Raw genomic sequence first — 15,886 nt, forward strand, 5'->3', positions numbered from 1 at the left:
AACTGTTGTTATTCATATAGGCTATATATAGCGGTATATATAACGGTTTTCTAAAGTAGAATTTTCAGATTACTTTGAATGTGAGATTCAAATAGAAGTTAATCAACATCCAATAGCTGAAAAATTGGTGCTGAAGAGAGAACAAAGAGCACCGCCATGTGGACACAATGCCCTTGTTACAAGAATAATCTAGTAAAACTAAACGGGTGTCTTTCTTGATTCAGTGCTCATTAACATGTTTGTAATAACTTTATTAACATTTGCTTTGCAAATATCAATACTCATTTTGAATCTTATTTGAATATTTTGAAGCGTGTTGCATTTGGCTTGTGGGGGGAAAGTTACAAAAGTAAGATACACAGTGACAACTAAAATATAAGACAGGAAGAGGAAGAGGTGAACTAAAGTGACCACATTATTCATGTAGATCTTGCATGGTAGCCTACCTCTGTGATGTGATCGATAAACTGTGTCTCAAATCCTAGTGAACTTCCTATCTAGACATCATGTCTAAACATCATAAGCGCAGGTGACATTTTTGGGAACCACATATAACATACACGCTCAGTGTTTTTTGTTGTTTATGTTTAGCTTCATAGGGCGGTACCCTGTGCAAACACGTGTCTGTAGCAACTAAATATGCTGTCTAGGTAGGAAGCTCATTAGATTTTGAGCCACAACCATAGACAATCTGACGAGAATTATAATGACGCCTCCAGTGACGTTTTGAATTCGTATTCACACGTTCTGCGCGACATCTCACATTTACGGTAAGAGACGATTAACATTATTTCAATTTTTAATAGATTTCGTTGTGTTCGATTCTATATAATTGACCTGGTTTTGTTAAGGGTTGACAGGTTTAGTTTATAACAGTTTGAAAAGTACCATTTTAATTAGGAGAAAAGCAAGTTGTGTTGGATTTGATTAGGGAACCGTTGCTGTAGGGCTGAAACTGGTATACTGACCAACATCGAATTACTGGTTGGGTGTCCCACTTTGTTTGAAAGAAATTAAATACATAAATGAAGTAAAAAAATAAACAATTAGTATAATGGTAGACAATAAATATGTAGACCTAAATAAATAAACTAAATACACTTTAGCCTAGACTGTTAATATGAAATTGGGCAATTTAGATTTTTCAAAGGGTTATAAATAGTTTCTGTTTACATGACAAGTATAATGTAATATATGAACCCAATATTTACATGATGAACTAAATTATGCCATCACTTGCGTGTTGTAACTACACATTTACATCGTTTTATCTCCATTAATTAGAGTACCATTATACAATAGAGGCCTACCTCTAAAATAAAAGTGGATTTATTTTTTCCCCCTCTCACTTCCACTCCAAACATTTTCAAGGTTTTCTAATTAGAAAACAAAAACAAAATACATACAAACTATCATATTGTTAAAAGGGTGCTACCTACATATTTTGTAGCTCTTTAAATGCTTTATCTCATATTGCTCCTATTGCAAAACCTTATTAGGTAATTGTTACAAACTTTATTTTATTCTGGCATATTTGCTTTCTTAATTATTTAAGCTACACAATTTGGAATTTATAAAAAAATAAATAATATTTTTTTTAGCCCAGTTGTCTATTAGAATGCTTGCTTTACTAAAGTATATATATATATATATATATATATATATATATATATATATATATATATATATAATATAAACAGTAATAAAAACAACAACAACACTCTTTCTCTCTGTTTCTCTGAATGTTTCCGTTACTGTTACAGGGCTAACTCACACCTAAAAATGTGAGAATGTTTTTTTTCCACACACTACTTAAAAAAACGACTTAAAAAACAGCTGACGGTTGCACCTAGATGTCTGATGTCTGATGTCTAATTGTCAGATGTCTGGTGTTGAGTATGTTCACATGAATGTTCAGATTGTAACTACTGGGAAAGAATGCTAGAATGTGTGTTTTCACCTTTGAATGAGTTGTCTCTCATCTGGTCTATGTCCATGTGATACTATAGTCAATGCTGAGCGATAAAGAGGAAGAGTGACACTGTGGTTTTATGACTTTCTGTCTGCCGCTTTGGTTTACAGATGCTTGCACATTTCCATCCTGTAACGTCTGACTCATTGTCAGATGTCTGGTGTTGAGTATGTTCACATGAATGAGTAGTAGGCTATACAGCGTGGTGGAAGTGCAGTTGTGTAGCATTTAGTTCTGTTTCTCTTTATTCATGTGCCTGTCATATGGTATAGTATGTCACGTACATGTAGAAATCCTGTTTTTTTGTTTTGTTTTTTAACAAAAGAGCAATTGTAAAAATGTAAAAAGAGAACGTCAGATGGGATATGTCTTTCTGGTCCCAAAACCTCAGATATTTCAATATTTATTTCAATATTTATTTGTGTAAAAAGAAAAAGGAAGTTAAAATGAATATTGTTTTGATTAACAAATCTGGTAAATATGGAAACATCTGTGTTTGTTTGGTAATTCTGTATTATTTTGATTTTATTAAATGGACAGTATCTTTGAAATACAGTATCAGTAAGGTATATTTCATATTATAATTCTAATATATTCTAAGAGCTCAAAATGAACTTTTTGTCATTATAATCTAAAACACATTTTCTCTGCAGATGAAGGCTTTTGTGATAGCTGTGACAGTTCTCTTTCACTGTATACAAGGTAATGCACATAGACATCCATGCCTTTTTAGAAAAGTAAAACAAGTCTTTGATGCTTTTTATATTTGATTTTATTAAAGTGTGCATTTTATTATTTGCATTTTAGGGCAAGAACCATTTTGTCAATCTCACTCGTCATGTGCTGAATGTATAAGGAGTCCTGGATGTGCGTGGTGCACACAGACGGTAGGTTATCATGTGAATGGATCAATAGGTAGTTTATTTGAACCTTCCTCTAGAGTCAGTTTCCCATGATCAGAATGGAGAAGATGTCATACTTTGTCAGAGCTGAAGAGAACTGAGAGAAGAGATTACAGAGAAACAAAGCATTCACATTTAACTTTGTGCTCTCTTTTGGAGGCTCTTTCCTGCAGTGGTACCTGTGGTTGAGCATGTTTTTCTGTGCAAACTTAACAGCTGCTTCATTGTAAAACCTGTTAAGTTCAGAATACTCAAAACATTTGTGGAAACCTATTACTTCAAAATATTTAAGTAAACTAACTCAATTTTTTAAAGTTAACTAACTAAAAGATTCAGTTAGATCTTAAAAATGTTGTACTACACTAACGTGTTAATTACAATTCAGTTGAAATATTGAAAACGCTACCTCATACAGTTTATTTGCATGAACATCCTATTAACTTAAACCTTTATGATTAATTGTTAATTAGCAATAGATAGCTAATGCTAATTTAACCATCAAAGGGTCTATCACTCTATACTTGCAAGTAGCCCACCTAATCAACATTCAGTAAAGCCTTGAACTTTTGCTGCCCATTCTTGGCCTAACCACATACTCTATTCTTCACCACAATGCTAACCCTACACAACTCCAACCTAACAGAAAGGTCTGTGTACCTTCGGATAATTTGTTTCCTCGTTTTTGGTTTGTAAATGGAAAAAAACCCCAAAGAAACCGTTTATTTATCATATATTCGACCCTTCTCATGAACATAAATAAATCTTGTGTTGTTTTTTCATATTTTTATTTTTGTTTTCATCACACCAATCCGCCAAATGGAAAAACAATAAAACCAAAATGGTTAACAGCTTGAATATTCAGTCTCTACATGGGCGGGACAAAAACACCCCTTTCCGCTGATTGGTCAACCAAGATCAAGCCATGCTGTCATCAGTTCTTGTTATTATTCTTATTATTATAGAGTTTATTGCAACAACGTTTAATCTCTTTCTCATCAAACAGCCAGACTAATAAATCGCCCGACACAAACCGGGGCAGAGCCTAGACAGAGCTTTCTTATGTGTAGCCTACATATAAATTTGCGTGCCATGAAATACTAATTTATCGTATTAGCCTAAATAATCTTTTATGTGGCATGTGCTCTCACAACTACCCCTACCCTACATATTTGGCACACCACCAACTCTTAAAATATGTGTGCCGAAGCTGCGCGACGCACTAGACAGCGCGCATTAAGATCAAGCCATGCCGTCATCAGTTCTTACTCAGCTCCGTGCAACAGTATAATAGTAGGCTAGTCATCTGCTACAGTTGTTGCCATCTAAACTTCTAAAGCAAAGACACAGATCATCGATTTCTTTCACCGTAAATCGATGCGTATGGCCGTCTGCCAGAAGCTAGTTATTTTAGTCGATAAAGATTTAAATATGGATATTTTTCTTACACAAACGCATCGCTTCGCTTCAGAAGGCCTTTATTAACCCCCCGGAGCCGTGTGGAGCACTTTTATCATGTACGGATGCACTTTGATGGACTTCAAAACAGAAACGACCATTCACTGCCATTATAAAGCTTGGAAGAGCCAGGACATTTTTTAATATAGGCTAACTCTGATTGTATTCGTCTGAAAGAAGAATGTCATATACACCTAGGATGGCTTGAGGGTGAGTAAATCATGATGTAAATTTTCATTTTTGGGTGAACTATCCCTTTAACTATTGTAAGGCCTGCCCAATCGGTCCAACGACAGTTTCCAATAATAGGGTGAAGGTTTACTGTGTGTTACTGTCTTTTCAACGTGGCAAAGTAATTTAATTCCAATTATACTTTTATCTGACTCCATTTTATCACAACCTTGAATTTAGGTTAGAATGCCAATTGGTTTTTGGTCATTTATATAATAGTTTAGCGACACATTTGATTATTCTACTCAACTCTTAACTTTATATTTTATGCGTTCATTATTAAACTATGTCGCTTTGAGATTCTCACGCCGGCCGTTTAACAAGGGTCTCACGGTCACAAACTCGCCAGTTTTGGTTACTAAACAGAAGTAATTGGCTAATATCTTAGACGGTCTCATTCACGCTTACTTAATCAAAGATATTTTTGTATAGTCCCCCATTGTCAGTATACACTTGAATTAAAGTAACGTTTTCTTCAGACAGAGGTCATGGCCACTACTACAGATATAAGCCGACCAATATTACTTTCTCTGATAGTAGCTTTGGTTTGGTCATGCCATGGTTTCCCACGTACACTTCACTAAAGCAACATTACATTAAACAGAGATAAGACTTAACGTATTTAGGTCCTAAACGGAAATTCCCTTTTTGTCTTTACAAAACCAGGTACACTTGAATTAGTGCCAAATATTTGCCGGAAACTCTTAAGATGGCAGTTGGTGTGCCCCATGCTCCACTCAAAACTGGAATCTAGTCCGTCACTAATGTGATGCAGATTTGCAGTAACATACGAATCTGTTTAATCTACTTGGGAAAATAATTTAGTAAGTCAGAATAAATCCAAATGTAACAATTTATTATGTCAGGTAAATGTATCATGCCAATTACATAATCAGTTCAAAGATAATAAATACAAAATCAAATGCTCTGGAATAAAGAGAAAAGATGCAAACCGGACATGATGCTGAGTGTCTTGAGAGCACATTCAGCATCACGGGCTGATTTGAACTACGAATCGCCCTAAGCTTCTGTTGACATTTCTTTAAGTACAAGGAAACATTTGATAACAGTGGAAATTTCCACTCAAGTTTACACCTTTGTACCAGTCGCACTGAGACATTTCAAATAATACTGTAAGACTGGAAAAACTGGAAGAGAGGGCTACTCTCTGAGAAAACAAAGGAAATTACCATTTGAACTCAGTCTTGTGCACCATTCGAGATGCAAGTCTCACCTCAGAATCATTCTAATCTACATTTCTTCCCTTCATCCCCCACTCTTGCAGAGATCACCCAAACCCACACAAGAATCTATATGGTTTTAATGTGAACAATTAGAATACAGTCTTATACGTGTTTGGTATCATTTGAAATGTCTCAGTGCGACTGGTACAAATGTCTCATTCCCAAAGAAGTAAACCAAAAGGTAATAAAATTCTTAAGAGTTTAGAAATATCTTGCACACAGAAGGGTGTGTCTTACAGACAAATGGTCAGAAGGTGTTAACTCAATGCAAATTTCCACTGTTAGCAAATGATTCCATGTAAATCAACTTCTGCCCCCAGTAAGTCTGGGACAGTGATTAAGGTGAATTTCCGCTGTGAACTCATGTTTACATTTGAAATGAGTTCTGGCTATATAATGGAATGCAGCAAAAGGATCGGGGCCTTTCTGTACCTCAGATCAGCCCATGAGTGCTGAGAGTCGCCGAGACCGTATGTATTTCCTAATGTCGGGTTAACATTTCTCAGAGAAAACGCTACGCTTGGGTAAACAGTTGGTGAATAGGCTACTACAAATGATAGCCGTGACTAAAATATAATATTCAGATATTTTTAAACCACAACCCTCTAATGTCAGAATGTTTATTTTTAAACCACAATCTTCTAAACATCATCTAAACATCTTCAATGTGTGCTTCTTTAACCGAGATATGCGAATAACAGACAGACGTTTCTGTAATTTATTGATAGATGTATGTGTGTATGTGTATAGGCTATATTATATTTATATATACTGCATATTATACGTCTGTGTGTACTGTATATTTTGTACAGTTTTATACAGACAGACGTTCCTGTAATTTATAGATACATACTGAGGTGATTGACTCACTGTGATTTCGTCTTGGAATGTGGTGCTACTTTCTCGAGAGAGAGAGTTTCAAATGTTAATTTCCTTGTTTTTCTTCCATTTTTTCCAGTCTTACACTATCAAACATGTACTAACATGTAGTTAAGGCTACTGTTATTCATGCATAAATCCTTATGACTCCTGTCGTAGTTAAGGATAGCTCTTCATTTGTTCATGATTAGTTCATATCTTCACTAATCATGAGTACATGCTGAAGTATAACTATTATTTCAGGTAGTAGTACATGTATATTCATGTCCTGTTATTGTAAAGTCTTACCGACATCATAAAAGTAATCCTCAATTTTATGAAGCTATACGCGAGTGCTTTGCTTGCACAAAAAAAACATAATTTACAACTTTATTTACAAAATATTAATCTTCAACTCAGATTCACGCTCATTCACGAGAGCACTACGACACATGCGTGTTGTGTTGACGTGAGAGCAGACGTTTTTAAGCGAACCCGTGTTGGAGATTAATATTTTTTGTAAATTAATTACAAAATAAAACAGGTTAAACCACTGGAGTCACAGGGATTACTTTGATGATGTCTTTACTACCTTTCTGGGGCTTGAAATTGGTAGTTGCATAGACTGTCAATGGAGGGACAGAAAGCTCTCAGATTTCATTAAAAAGATCTTCATTTATGTTCCAAAGATGAACAAATGTCTTCTGGGTTTGGAATGACATGAGAGAAATTAATGACAGAATTTACATTTTTTTGGGTGAACTAACCATTTAATGTTATAATTCCTGAAATTATATTTAAAGTAGAGTATGCTCAAAGTTCATTTCAGTTAATTTCTAAAGCCTTCAGAAGATTCTAGTTTATATTGCATATAGTAATTTGTGCAATTTTAAAACCAATAAATCATTAAATCAATTAAATAAACATTTATACAATTTATAAATGTGTATAATGGGATAACGAACCATTATTTAAAAAATTATTAAACTTTAACAAAACCGCACCCTATCTCCTATATTGTAAATGTGTAAAGAATTGGTATCAAAATCGTTATTTTTTTTCCTTATTTGACCCTTATCATGATTTGGTGTAGGTCACTTATAATAAAGATGTTACCATATTAAGCAAATTTTTAAGGACATATTTTCTTATTATATTTTGTATATTATTATTTTTAATAATTGCTTATAACTGATTGTACTTGTAATGCAAATTTCCTTCTGATGCAGGACTTTTTGAAATCAGGCGAGTCTAATGAACGGCGCTGTGATTCTTCCGAGTCTCTGAAGGCTAGGAGTTGTAGAGAGGATAATGTGATCAATCCTGGAAAAATTCCCTTGATCCATGTAAAGAACAGTGACCTCAGCAACGATATTGAAAATGTGGTCCAACTCAAACCTCAGAATATCAACATTACACTCAGAGTTGGTGAGCTTACTCATTCATACAGCAGGATGCTGCAACTTATTGGAACATAAGCTTGAAGCTATTTGCAGAGTATTTACACTTTAGTGTAATTGTTCACTTTAATATGTACAGTAGATGTAATATTATACAGCAAAGATATACAGGCTTATGTTTCTTACACATACAATACGCCATATAAAACAATTGGCACAAAACAACCATATTTTTGACTCTCCTTAACATTGTTAGTCAATAGTATATTGGGAATGCAGTCCCTAAATCATTTTTTATTTCACGTGTGCAGGAGTTCCATATGAATTCACAATTGAGTTCAAGAGGGCTCAGGGTTACCCTATAGATCTGTACTACCTGATGGACCTGAGCTATTCCATGAAAGATGATCTGGAGCAAATTAAAACTCTGGGGCAGAAAATCCTCAAGAAGCTGAAGGACATCACTGAGACCGTCCGGATCGGTGAGAACCGCTAACTGAAATACTAACAGCAATGTGGCTAACCAATGATGAATTTTTAACAGATTAGAGACAGTTATTTATAAATAGAACATAATTAGTATTTCCAGGTCTGGAAAATACATTTCTTTATTAAATGTATTTATTATACTCTGCTCATATTTCACAACTTATCAAACTTTTATTACATTTTAAACGATAAGAAGAGATTTTTCTTGAGCACAAAATTATTATTTTAAAATTATTTCTGAAGGATCATGTGACACTGAAGAATGGAGTAATGATGCTGAAAATCTATCTTTGCCATTACAGGAAAAAATTACATCTTAAAATATATTAAAATACAAAACATTTATTTTAAATTGTAATAATATTTCAACATATTACTGTTTTTAATGATTTTGTATTAAATAAATACATAAATACAGCGTTGGTAAGTATAAGAGACTTCTTTCAAAAACAGTAATCTTATTGCTTAATTTAAAAAAAAAAACTGAAAAACGTAATTGTCAAATAAAATAGACCTATTTGAACTGCAATTTTAAATAATAGGCTGTGGTTTAAATAGAGCTATGTTTCTGTCATTTATCCTAAGCCCTTTCTCCATCTTTCAGGTTTCGGGTCTTTTGTTGATAAGGAGATGTTGCCATATGTCAGTCAGGTGAAGGAAAGACGTAAGAACCCCTGCCCCAATCGTATAGATACCTGCCAACCAGCTTTCAGTTTTCAGAATGTCCTGCCATTGACTAACGATGCCAAGGAGTTTGAACGAGAAGTTAGCAAACAGAAAATCTCTGGCAACCTGGACTCTCCTGAGGCTGGTCTGGATGCAATAATGCAGGCTGCAGTCTGTAAGGTGAGAGCTGATTTGCCATGAATGAATGGAATTACATGTAAAGATTTCATCCACAAGTTGCCATGTTTTGTGTGCAGAGTTTGTGAAAAGCTACTGTACATGAAAAAGTATTTATTTTTTGTTTTCTCACCACAGGAGAAGATTAGATGGCATAATGAGACACGGATTCTGGTTTACACATCTGATGATACTTTCCACATGGCAGGAGATGGACGACTAGGTGGTGTCTTTCAGCCACATAATGGACAGTGTCATCTTAATGAGTACGGTTCCTATAATGGAAAAGCCTATGTGAGTGTTGCTCATTTAATTATGAACATTATGCGTTTTCTGTTGTAGATAAAAGAGCAAAAGATTAAAAATTCAACTTTAAGAGGAATATAAGTGGGATAGTTTGCATATGAAGACAAAATAAAAATCATATTCAATTGTTCTACAGGATTACCCATCAGTGGGCCATGTATCTAGAGTTTTGAAGGAAAACAATATTCAGCTCATTTTTGCTGTGACTGAGGGCATTTATCCAGCATATCAGGTTTGAGGGAAATATATATATACTGTACAATACTGTTCAAAAGTTTGGTGTAAGTTTTTTTTTAAAGAAATGAATTAATACTTTTATTCAGGAAGGATGCATTAAATTGATGCAGTAAAGAATACTGAAAAAAAGTATTATGGCTTCCACAAAAATCTTAAGCAGCACAACATAGTTACTGAGGACCAAATCATATTAGAATAATTTGATAAAAGGATCATGTGACACTGAAGACTGAAGGAATGTCTGCTAAAAATGCAGCTTCACCATTACAGAAATAAATTGCATTTTAAAAATAAATTTTAAATACAAAATACTAATTAAATGTAATACTGTTTCACAGTATTACTGTTTACTGTCAAACTCATTGATCATAAGAGAATCTTGTATATTTCCTTCTTATAGACCTCTTTCAAAAACATTAAAATTCTAATCGACCCCTAACCTTTGAACAGCATTATGTATACATTTAAATTTATCTATTAAAATAATAATTTATATGTATTATTAAAATATAATTCTCTCTTTTTACATCTTTCGCACACACACAAATATATTCACAGGCATTGAGTGCATTGATTCCTCAGTCTGTGGTTGGTGTATTAAAGAATGACTCTAGTAATGTTGTTGATCTCATCTCTGAAGCCTATGGGGTGAGTGTTTTTATCATTTGCTATCCTGTGTTTTGACCCTATTTAGTGGCTTGTGCACTGGCCCTACTTCCCACTTGAACTAATTACAAGTTGCTATAGAAACAAAATAGTCATTGTTTCCCTGCTGTTTTTCACTTCTGCTTAATGGTTAAATAATTAACTAAATTAACTGACACTGTGTGTAGGTGTGTTTGTGCCTATTATATGGCCTACTTTCTAAATCAATAAATAAATTGCCATAAATGGAATGATTTAAGTTTAAATTATCTTATTATGTGATCATCACTATGATCATGTGACAGCGGAGTCATATTAGAGACTTTAAACTAGCACAGTGTAAGAAACTGCTTGCCAAGGATAACTAACGGTCAATTATACAGTTTACTGGTCATTACGTGAAAATATTTTATCATAGCATGAAACAATTGACCGTTCAGCATAAAGTCTTGCAGACAGCCACATTTATTTTTGCTTTGACTCTTTAACTAAAAATTAAACAACTTATTGTAAAAACATAACTACATATAATCAGTATGTCTACATATAAAATTTGCCATAGATATTTATGTTTTTGCTTTAATTATTTCATACATGACTGTATATTTTTATATACATACTTAATATAAATTTTTTTGTGGGCCAGAATTTGTCGTCCTCACTGGTGTTGGAGCAAGAGGATGCTCCAAAAGAACTGAATGTGTCCTTCAGGTCTTCATGTAAAGGGAATCAGGCAGATACTGAATGGAAGGAGAAAGGAGAGTGTCAAGGCATCAAGCATGAGAAGGTGAGCGCCACCATCAGTGACGTTATTATTATCATAAACCAGGAAACATTTGTTGTTGTGTCTGATAATAAGTTTTGTTTTTTCTTGTGATTTATTATTTTTATAGATTAAGTTCCAAGTACGTTTGAACGCATCTGCGTGTCTGAAGGAGCCTCAGACATTTCGGATCAAAATGAAAGGTATCAGAGAGGAAGTGAAGATCATGGTGCATACAGAGTGTCACTGTGACTGTGGTGCTCCAGAGGAGGCTTCTAAACACTGTAACAATACAGGAACGCTCTCATGCGGCGTGTGCAGGTAGAGCCCCCTAGCATCTCAGCAGAGAACTACACATCAGCTGACAGAATCTGTGACAGAATCAGATGTCATGATTAAAGGCACAGTATGTAAGTCTCACCGGCAAAGGTAGCTTATTCAAAACAGTAACAAAGGCGTAGTTTGGAATCATGGGAGTTGTCGTCTTCACCTCCACAGCCGATGGAAAGCAATCAGACGGGACTCGGGCAGAAATCATGAGCTTATCGCAGTGTTTCCCAACCCTGTTCCTGGAGGCACACCAACACTACACATTTTCAAACTATTCCTATTCAAACACACCTGATTCAACATCAGCTCGTTAGAGACAGGGCTGTCCAATCCTGCTCCTGGAGGCCCATTGTCCAGCATATATTAGCTCCAACCCCAAATAAACATTAATCAAGCTCTTGCATTCTAGAAACGTCCAGGCAGGTGTGTAAGTTGGAGCTAAACTTTGCAGGACAGTGGCCCTCCAGGACCGAGTTTGGACACCCATGCTCCAAGACCGGAAATTAAGGGGCCAGATAAGGGACATCCAAAATGTGTACTGTTGATGTGCCTCCTGGAACAGGGTTGGAAACAATGAACTAATGTTTTAAAGTTTTATTAACATTACTTTGGTATATAGCCGGGTGGGGTCCACCTCCTTCTTCCCTGAAGACCTGAACTTTATTACAGTTCCATTTGATCATTTCAATTAACATTATTTTATTTCATTCTAATGAAATAGCCCCAAGTGCTGAATTACTCCTCATACAGGTCTCTATATTTGGCAAATTAAACTTGTAGGGTAACGCAGCGCTGTTTTAATAGGTCAAAACAATCATGCTAAAAATACAGTCGCACTCTGTGCGTTAGCTCGGTGGCTGGTGTGAGATACTTGTTGCACATTGAGGTATGCCTAAGTCAGATCAATATTAGAATATCATATTAATAAAAGCTGGATGACTTGAGTTGCTAAATTGCATGCAATTCATTTTAAAACATATTGTATAGTGGAGAAAATGCTTTATTACTGTTACTATAAATAAAGCTCTTTCTGATTTTGCTATGTTAGCCACTTGACAAAACTGTTGTCTCTGAGGCATGGTACAAAAATGTTACCTGTGGTAAATCAAAAATTAATAGATTCAAATAATAAGATTTAAATAACTGTGTTGAGCTATATAACAATGATTAGTTTTGGATAATGTAAGTCAACAAAATATATAACATTAATATTTTATCCAAAATCTTACATATTGTGCCTTTAAAGACTATATTAAGGAATAAAGAAATGTGTAATTCAACTAAAAATTCACACAACAATGTATTATTTTGTTCTTCCATTAAAACACAAAAGGAGATCTTAGACAGATTGTCCAAGGTGTTTTCCATGGTGATTTATTCTACCAAGTGCCAAAAAAAAAGCACCAAAACTGTCAGCCCCCAAATCTATTTTGCTAGTCTCGAATTGTAAACAGTCAGTAAAAAAATAAATAAAAATAAAAATATATATATATTTGAATACAAACATGAAGAAATTTTTCAGTGATTAACAGCTTAAGAAGACAGTAAATTTTGCTAAACAGTAATTTTTTTATTTTGTGGTGCTTTTTTTTTTACTTGCCCGTATAAATCACCATTTCCTTTTCACAGAAGGAAGAAAATAAAACAGCGACAGAACGATATGTGATGTCATGCCAACATATTGATATATTTAAATAATCTTTTAAGTAAATATTTGGTTTTGTTTGTACAAGTGTAAATGTTTGTATGTCTCACTATCATTTTTTACTTAAATTGTGTGTGTAATGTGTGTATTAGCTGTAATGAAGGGTATTTGGGTCAGCACTGCGAGTGTGTGCAACAAAGCGATGCGGACTCTACCGTCAACATGCTGGCGTCCTGTCGGCCTGATAACAGCTCTCTGGTGTGCAGTGGACATGGCACCTGTGAGTGTGGCAAATGTGTGTGTCAAGGCCACTACAGTGGGAAGTACTGCGAGTGTGATGACAATAGTTGTGAAAACCATAATGGCAAGTCCTGTAATGGTAAGTAAAATATTTGGCCTTAATATGTTTGTTTCTTTAAGTTTCGTCTTCAAAACTCACTATCTCCTATGCGTGGTTGTCATAGGACAGGGAACATGTAAGTGTGGAATATGTGAATGTAAAGAAAACTACATGGGCTCTGCGTGCGAGTGCGAGCCTAGCCAGGACAAGTGTATTACTGAGAAGGCGCTTTGCAGCGGTCAAGGCAAATGCACTTGCAACCGTTGTCAGTGTAACGCAAGCTTCGTGGGAGATCACTGCTCTACATTCATCAACGCTTGCATGCAGTTTAAGTGAGTATCTCTTCCTGTGATCTGATATCTGTGTTTCAAGATTATTTTTAGTGAGTTGTGCATTTGTAGGTTTGTTTCTACTTTAAACCACAATTTCGGTTTCCTCTGTCTGTTTGTTCAATAAGTCGCTAGCAACATCAAGGTCATTGGTTTGATTAAAGCGTGAAATGAATGATACCTTGAATCTTATGTTCTACAAATGAAAAGTGACTTTGGATAAAAGTGTTTGACTAATACCTTTTTCTGTTTTAATGTGTCTGTAGGGAATGTGTGGCATGTCATGTGGAAGCTGGTACTCATGATGCCAGTGTCTGCGCTGAGAAATGTTTGAATGCTGAAATATCTCGTCTCGATGGCACTCATGAGCTGCATTGCACATATCAAGATACCATTTCCTACGAAGTAGAACTTGATCCTAACGGCATAATTATACTTCGATATGCAGACCTGCCCCGTATGTATTAAAATATAATTTTGTATGTATTAAAAATCATTCATTTAATTATACCACACATATACTGTATCTGTATGACAGAATTAATGTAACGAATGTTAAAATGTTAAAATGTTTTTTTATTTCCTTCTGTAGGTTCCATTGATAAGACTACAGTTATAATTGGCAGCACTGTGTCAGGCATAACTTTTATTGGCATTATAATAATCATTATATACCGTCTCTTGCTGGAACTGTATGATGTGAGAGAATATCAGAACTTCGTCAAAGCACAGAAACAGACCGAATGGAATGAGGTGATGTGCACACAGAGACACACTCCTTAAACACATTTAGCAGTTTAGGCTATAAATGTGTTGCAAATTATAACCTGTGTATACAAAATGATGTTTAAGTGCTTCAGTGTGAAATTAAAGAATTTACAGATTGAATATTTAACAATCTAATCTTTCTCTGTTCAATGCAGGTCCAGAATCCTCTTTTCAAAGGTGCCACAACAACGGTGCTTAACCCTTTGCATATGCAAAACGACGAGAATGCATAGCAACATTCTGAAATTATTTTACATTCTTAAAGAGGATTAATCTGAAACATTAATCTCTTGAAGTTTGTTATTGTAATATCTTGTTTTATTTTTTTCTATTGTTTTTCTATTGTAAATTTTACACTGTGCAAATTTAAACTTCTTTAAAATGTATATTCTAAGCTAGCAATACAAATATTGCAGTACAGGAGAACAGGACTGTTATAAATATGGTGATGTATTTTATGCTTATTAATATGTATGCTGAACAAAAAGCCTTGAGTTTCTCTTATGATTAAATAGAGCTGTCCAGGTTGTTGTAAAACTAAACAACTCTAAGAGAACTTGCATTTTTAAGCCACGTGTCCCTCAAGAATCTCCTCTGGGAAATCCTTATAGTCCTTGTCAGCAACATCCCAGTTTACATTGTAGTTTAATTTATTTTTTAAATGATGGCTTCAACATTTATGTTTGAGGTATGACTTTGTGTTATTTATGTTGTTGAAAACAACATGAAAGTTAACCACAGTTTATTTTTCTCATTGATCCAAAATAACTTTTCTGTATATAGAATATTTTCTAGATAAAATTCCCATAGGAAATTCCAGAGGGGACCTATAGTGAATCATGTTGGCCTACCATTGATGTCTGATTAGCTTTAATGCAAAATGTTTAATAGTGTTATTTTTGTATTTTACGTGGTCTGGGTAAGAAAAATAATAAAGGTGCCATTAAAAACAAATTGCATGTTTTATTTCATATTTTATTTTCAGTTTATTTAAATCAATTTAATTAATAGATAGCCTTCTATTGTCCGTTTCCGAAAGATTAATAGTTATATTTATTGCTACTACTAATTAAGGAAATCAGTAGAGACTTGGTTATGTAAGAATTCTAAAAACTACAGTACCCATAGT

The 15,886-nt window shown here is 34.5% G+C and overlaps 1 protein-coding gene across 1 annotated transcript; it reads left to right on the plus strand.

Annotated features, from left to right (window-relative positions):
- Positions 1-382: 382 nt before the first annotated feature.
- Positions 383-15,711, plus strand: itgb7 (integrin, beta 7). Its single transcript, XM_077198350.1, has 16 exons — positions 383-770; positions 2,626-2,674; positions 2,780-2,859; positions 7,892-8,090; positions 8,374-8,544; positions 9,156-9,397; positions 9,533-9,688; positions 9,837-9,932; positions 10,496-10,585; positions 11,229-11,369; positions 11,476-11,666; positions 13,473-13,699; positions 13,785-13,992; positions 14,256-14,446; positions 14,582-14,742; positions 14,913-15,711. Exons 2-16 carry the CDS (start codon positions 2,626-2,628, stop codon positions 14,988-14,990), a joined length of 2,280 nt encoding a protein of 759 aa, XP_077054465.1. The 5' UTR covers positions 383-770; the 3' UTR covers positions 14,991-15,711.
- Positions 15,712-15,886: the final 175 nt, after the last annotated feature.

Source organism: Siphateles boraxobius, unplaced genomic scaffold (genome assembly GCF_051911475.1).
Source record: "Siphateles boraxobius isolate OS27281-9 unplaced genomic scaffold, OSU_SipBor_1 41, whole genome shotgun sequence".
NCBI classification, from domain to species: Eukaryota; Metazoa; Chordata; class Actinopteri; order Cypriniformes; family Leuciscidae; genus Siphateles; species Siphateles boraxobius.

Excerpts from the sequence above, each read along its gene's own strand:
- itgb7 (XM_077198350.1), top strand. The coding sequence starts at position 2,626 with ATGAAGGCTTTTGTGATAGCTGTGACAGTTCTCTTTCACTGTATACAA. Across the intron at positions 2,675-2,779 it reads TCTCTTTCACTGTATACAAG|GGCAAGAACCATTTTGTCAA; the intron begins GTAATGCACATA and ends TTTGCATTTTAG. Across the intron at positions 14,743-14,912 it reads AACAGACCGAATGGAATGAG|GTCCAGAATCCTCTTTTCAA; the intron begins GTGATGTGCACA and ends TGTTCAATGCAG.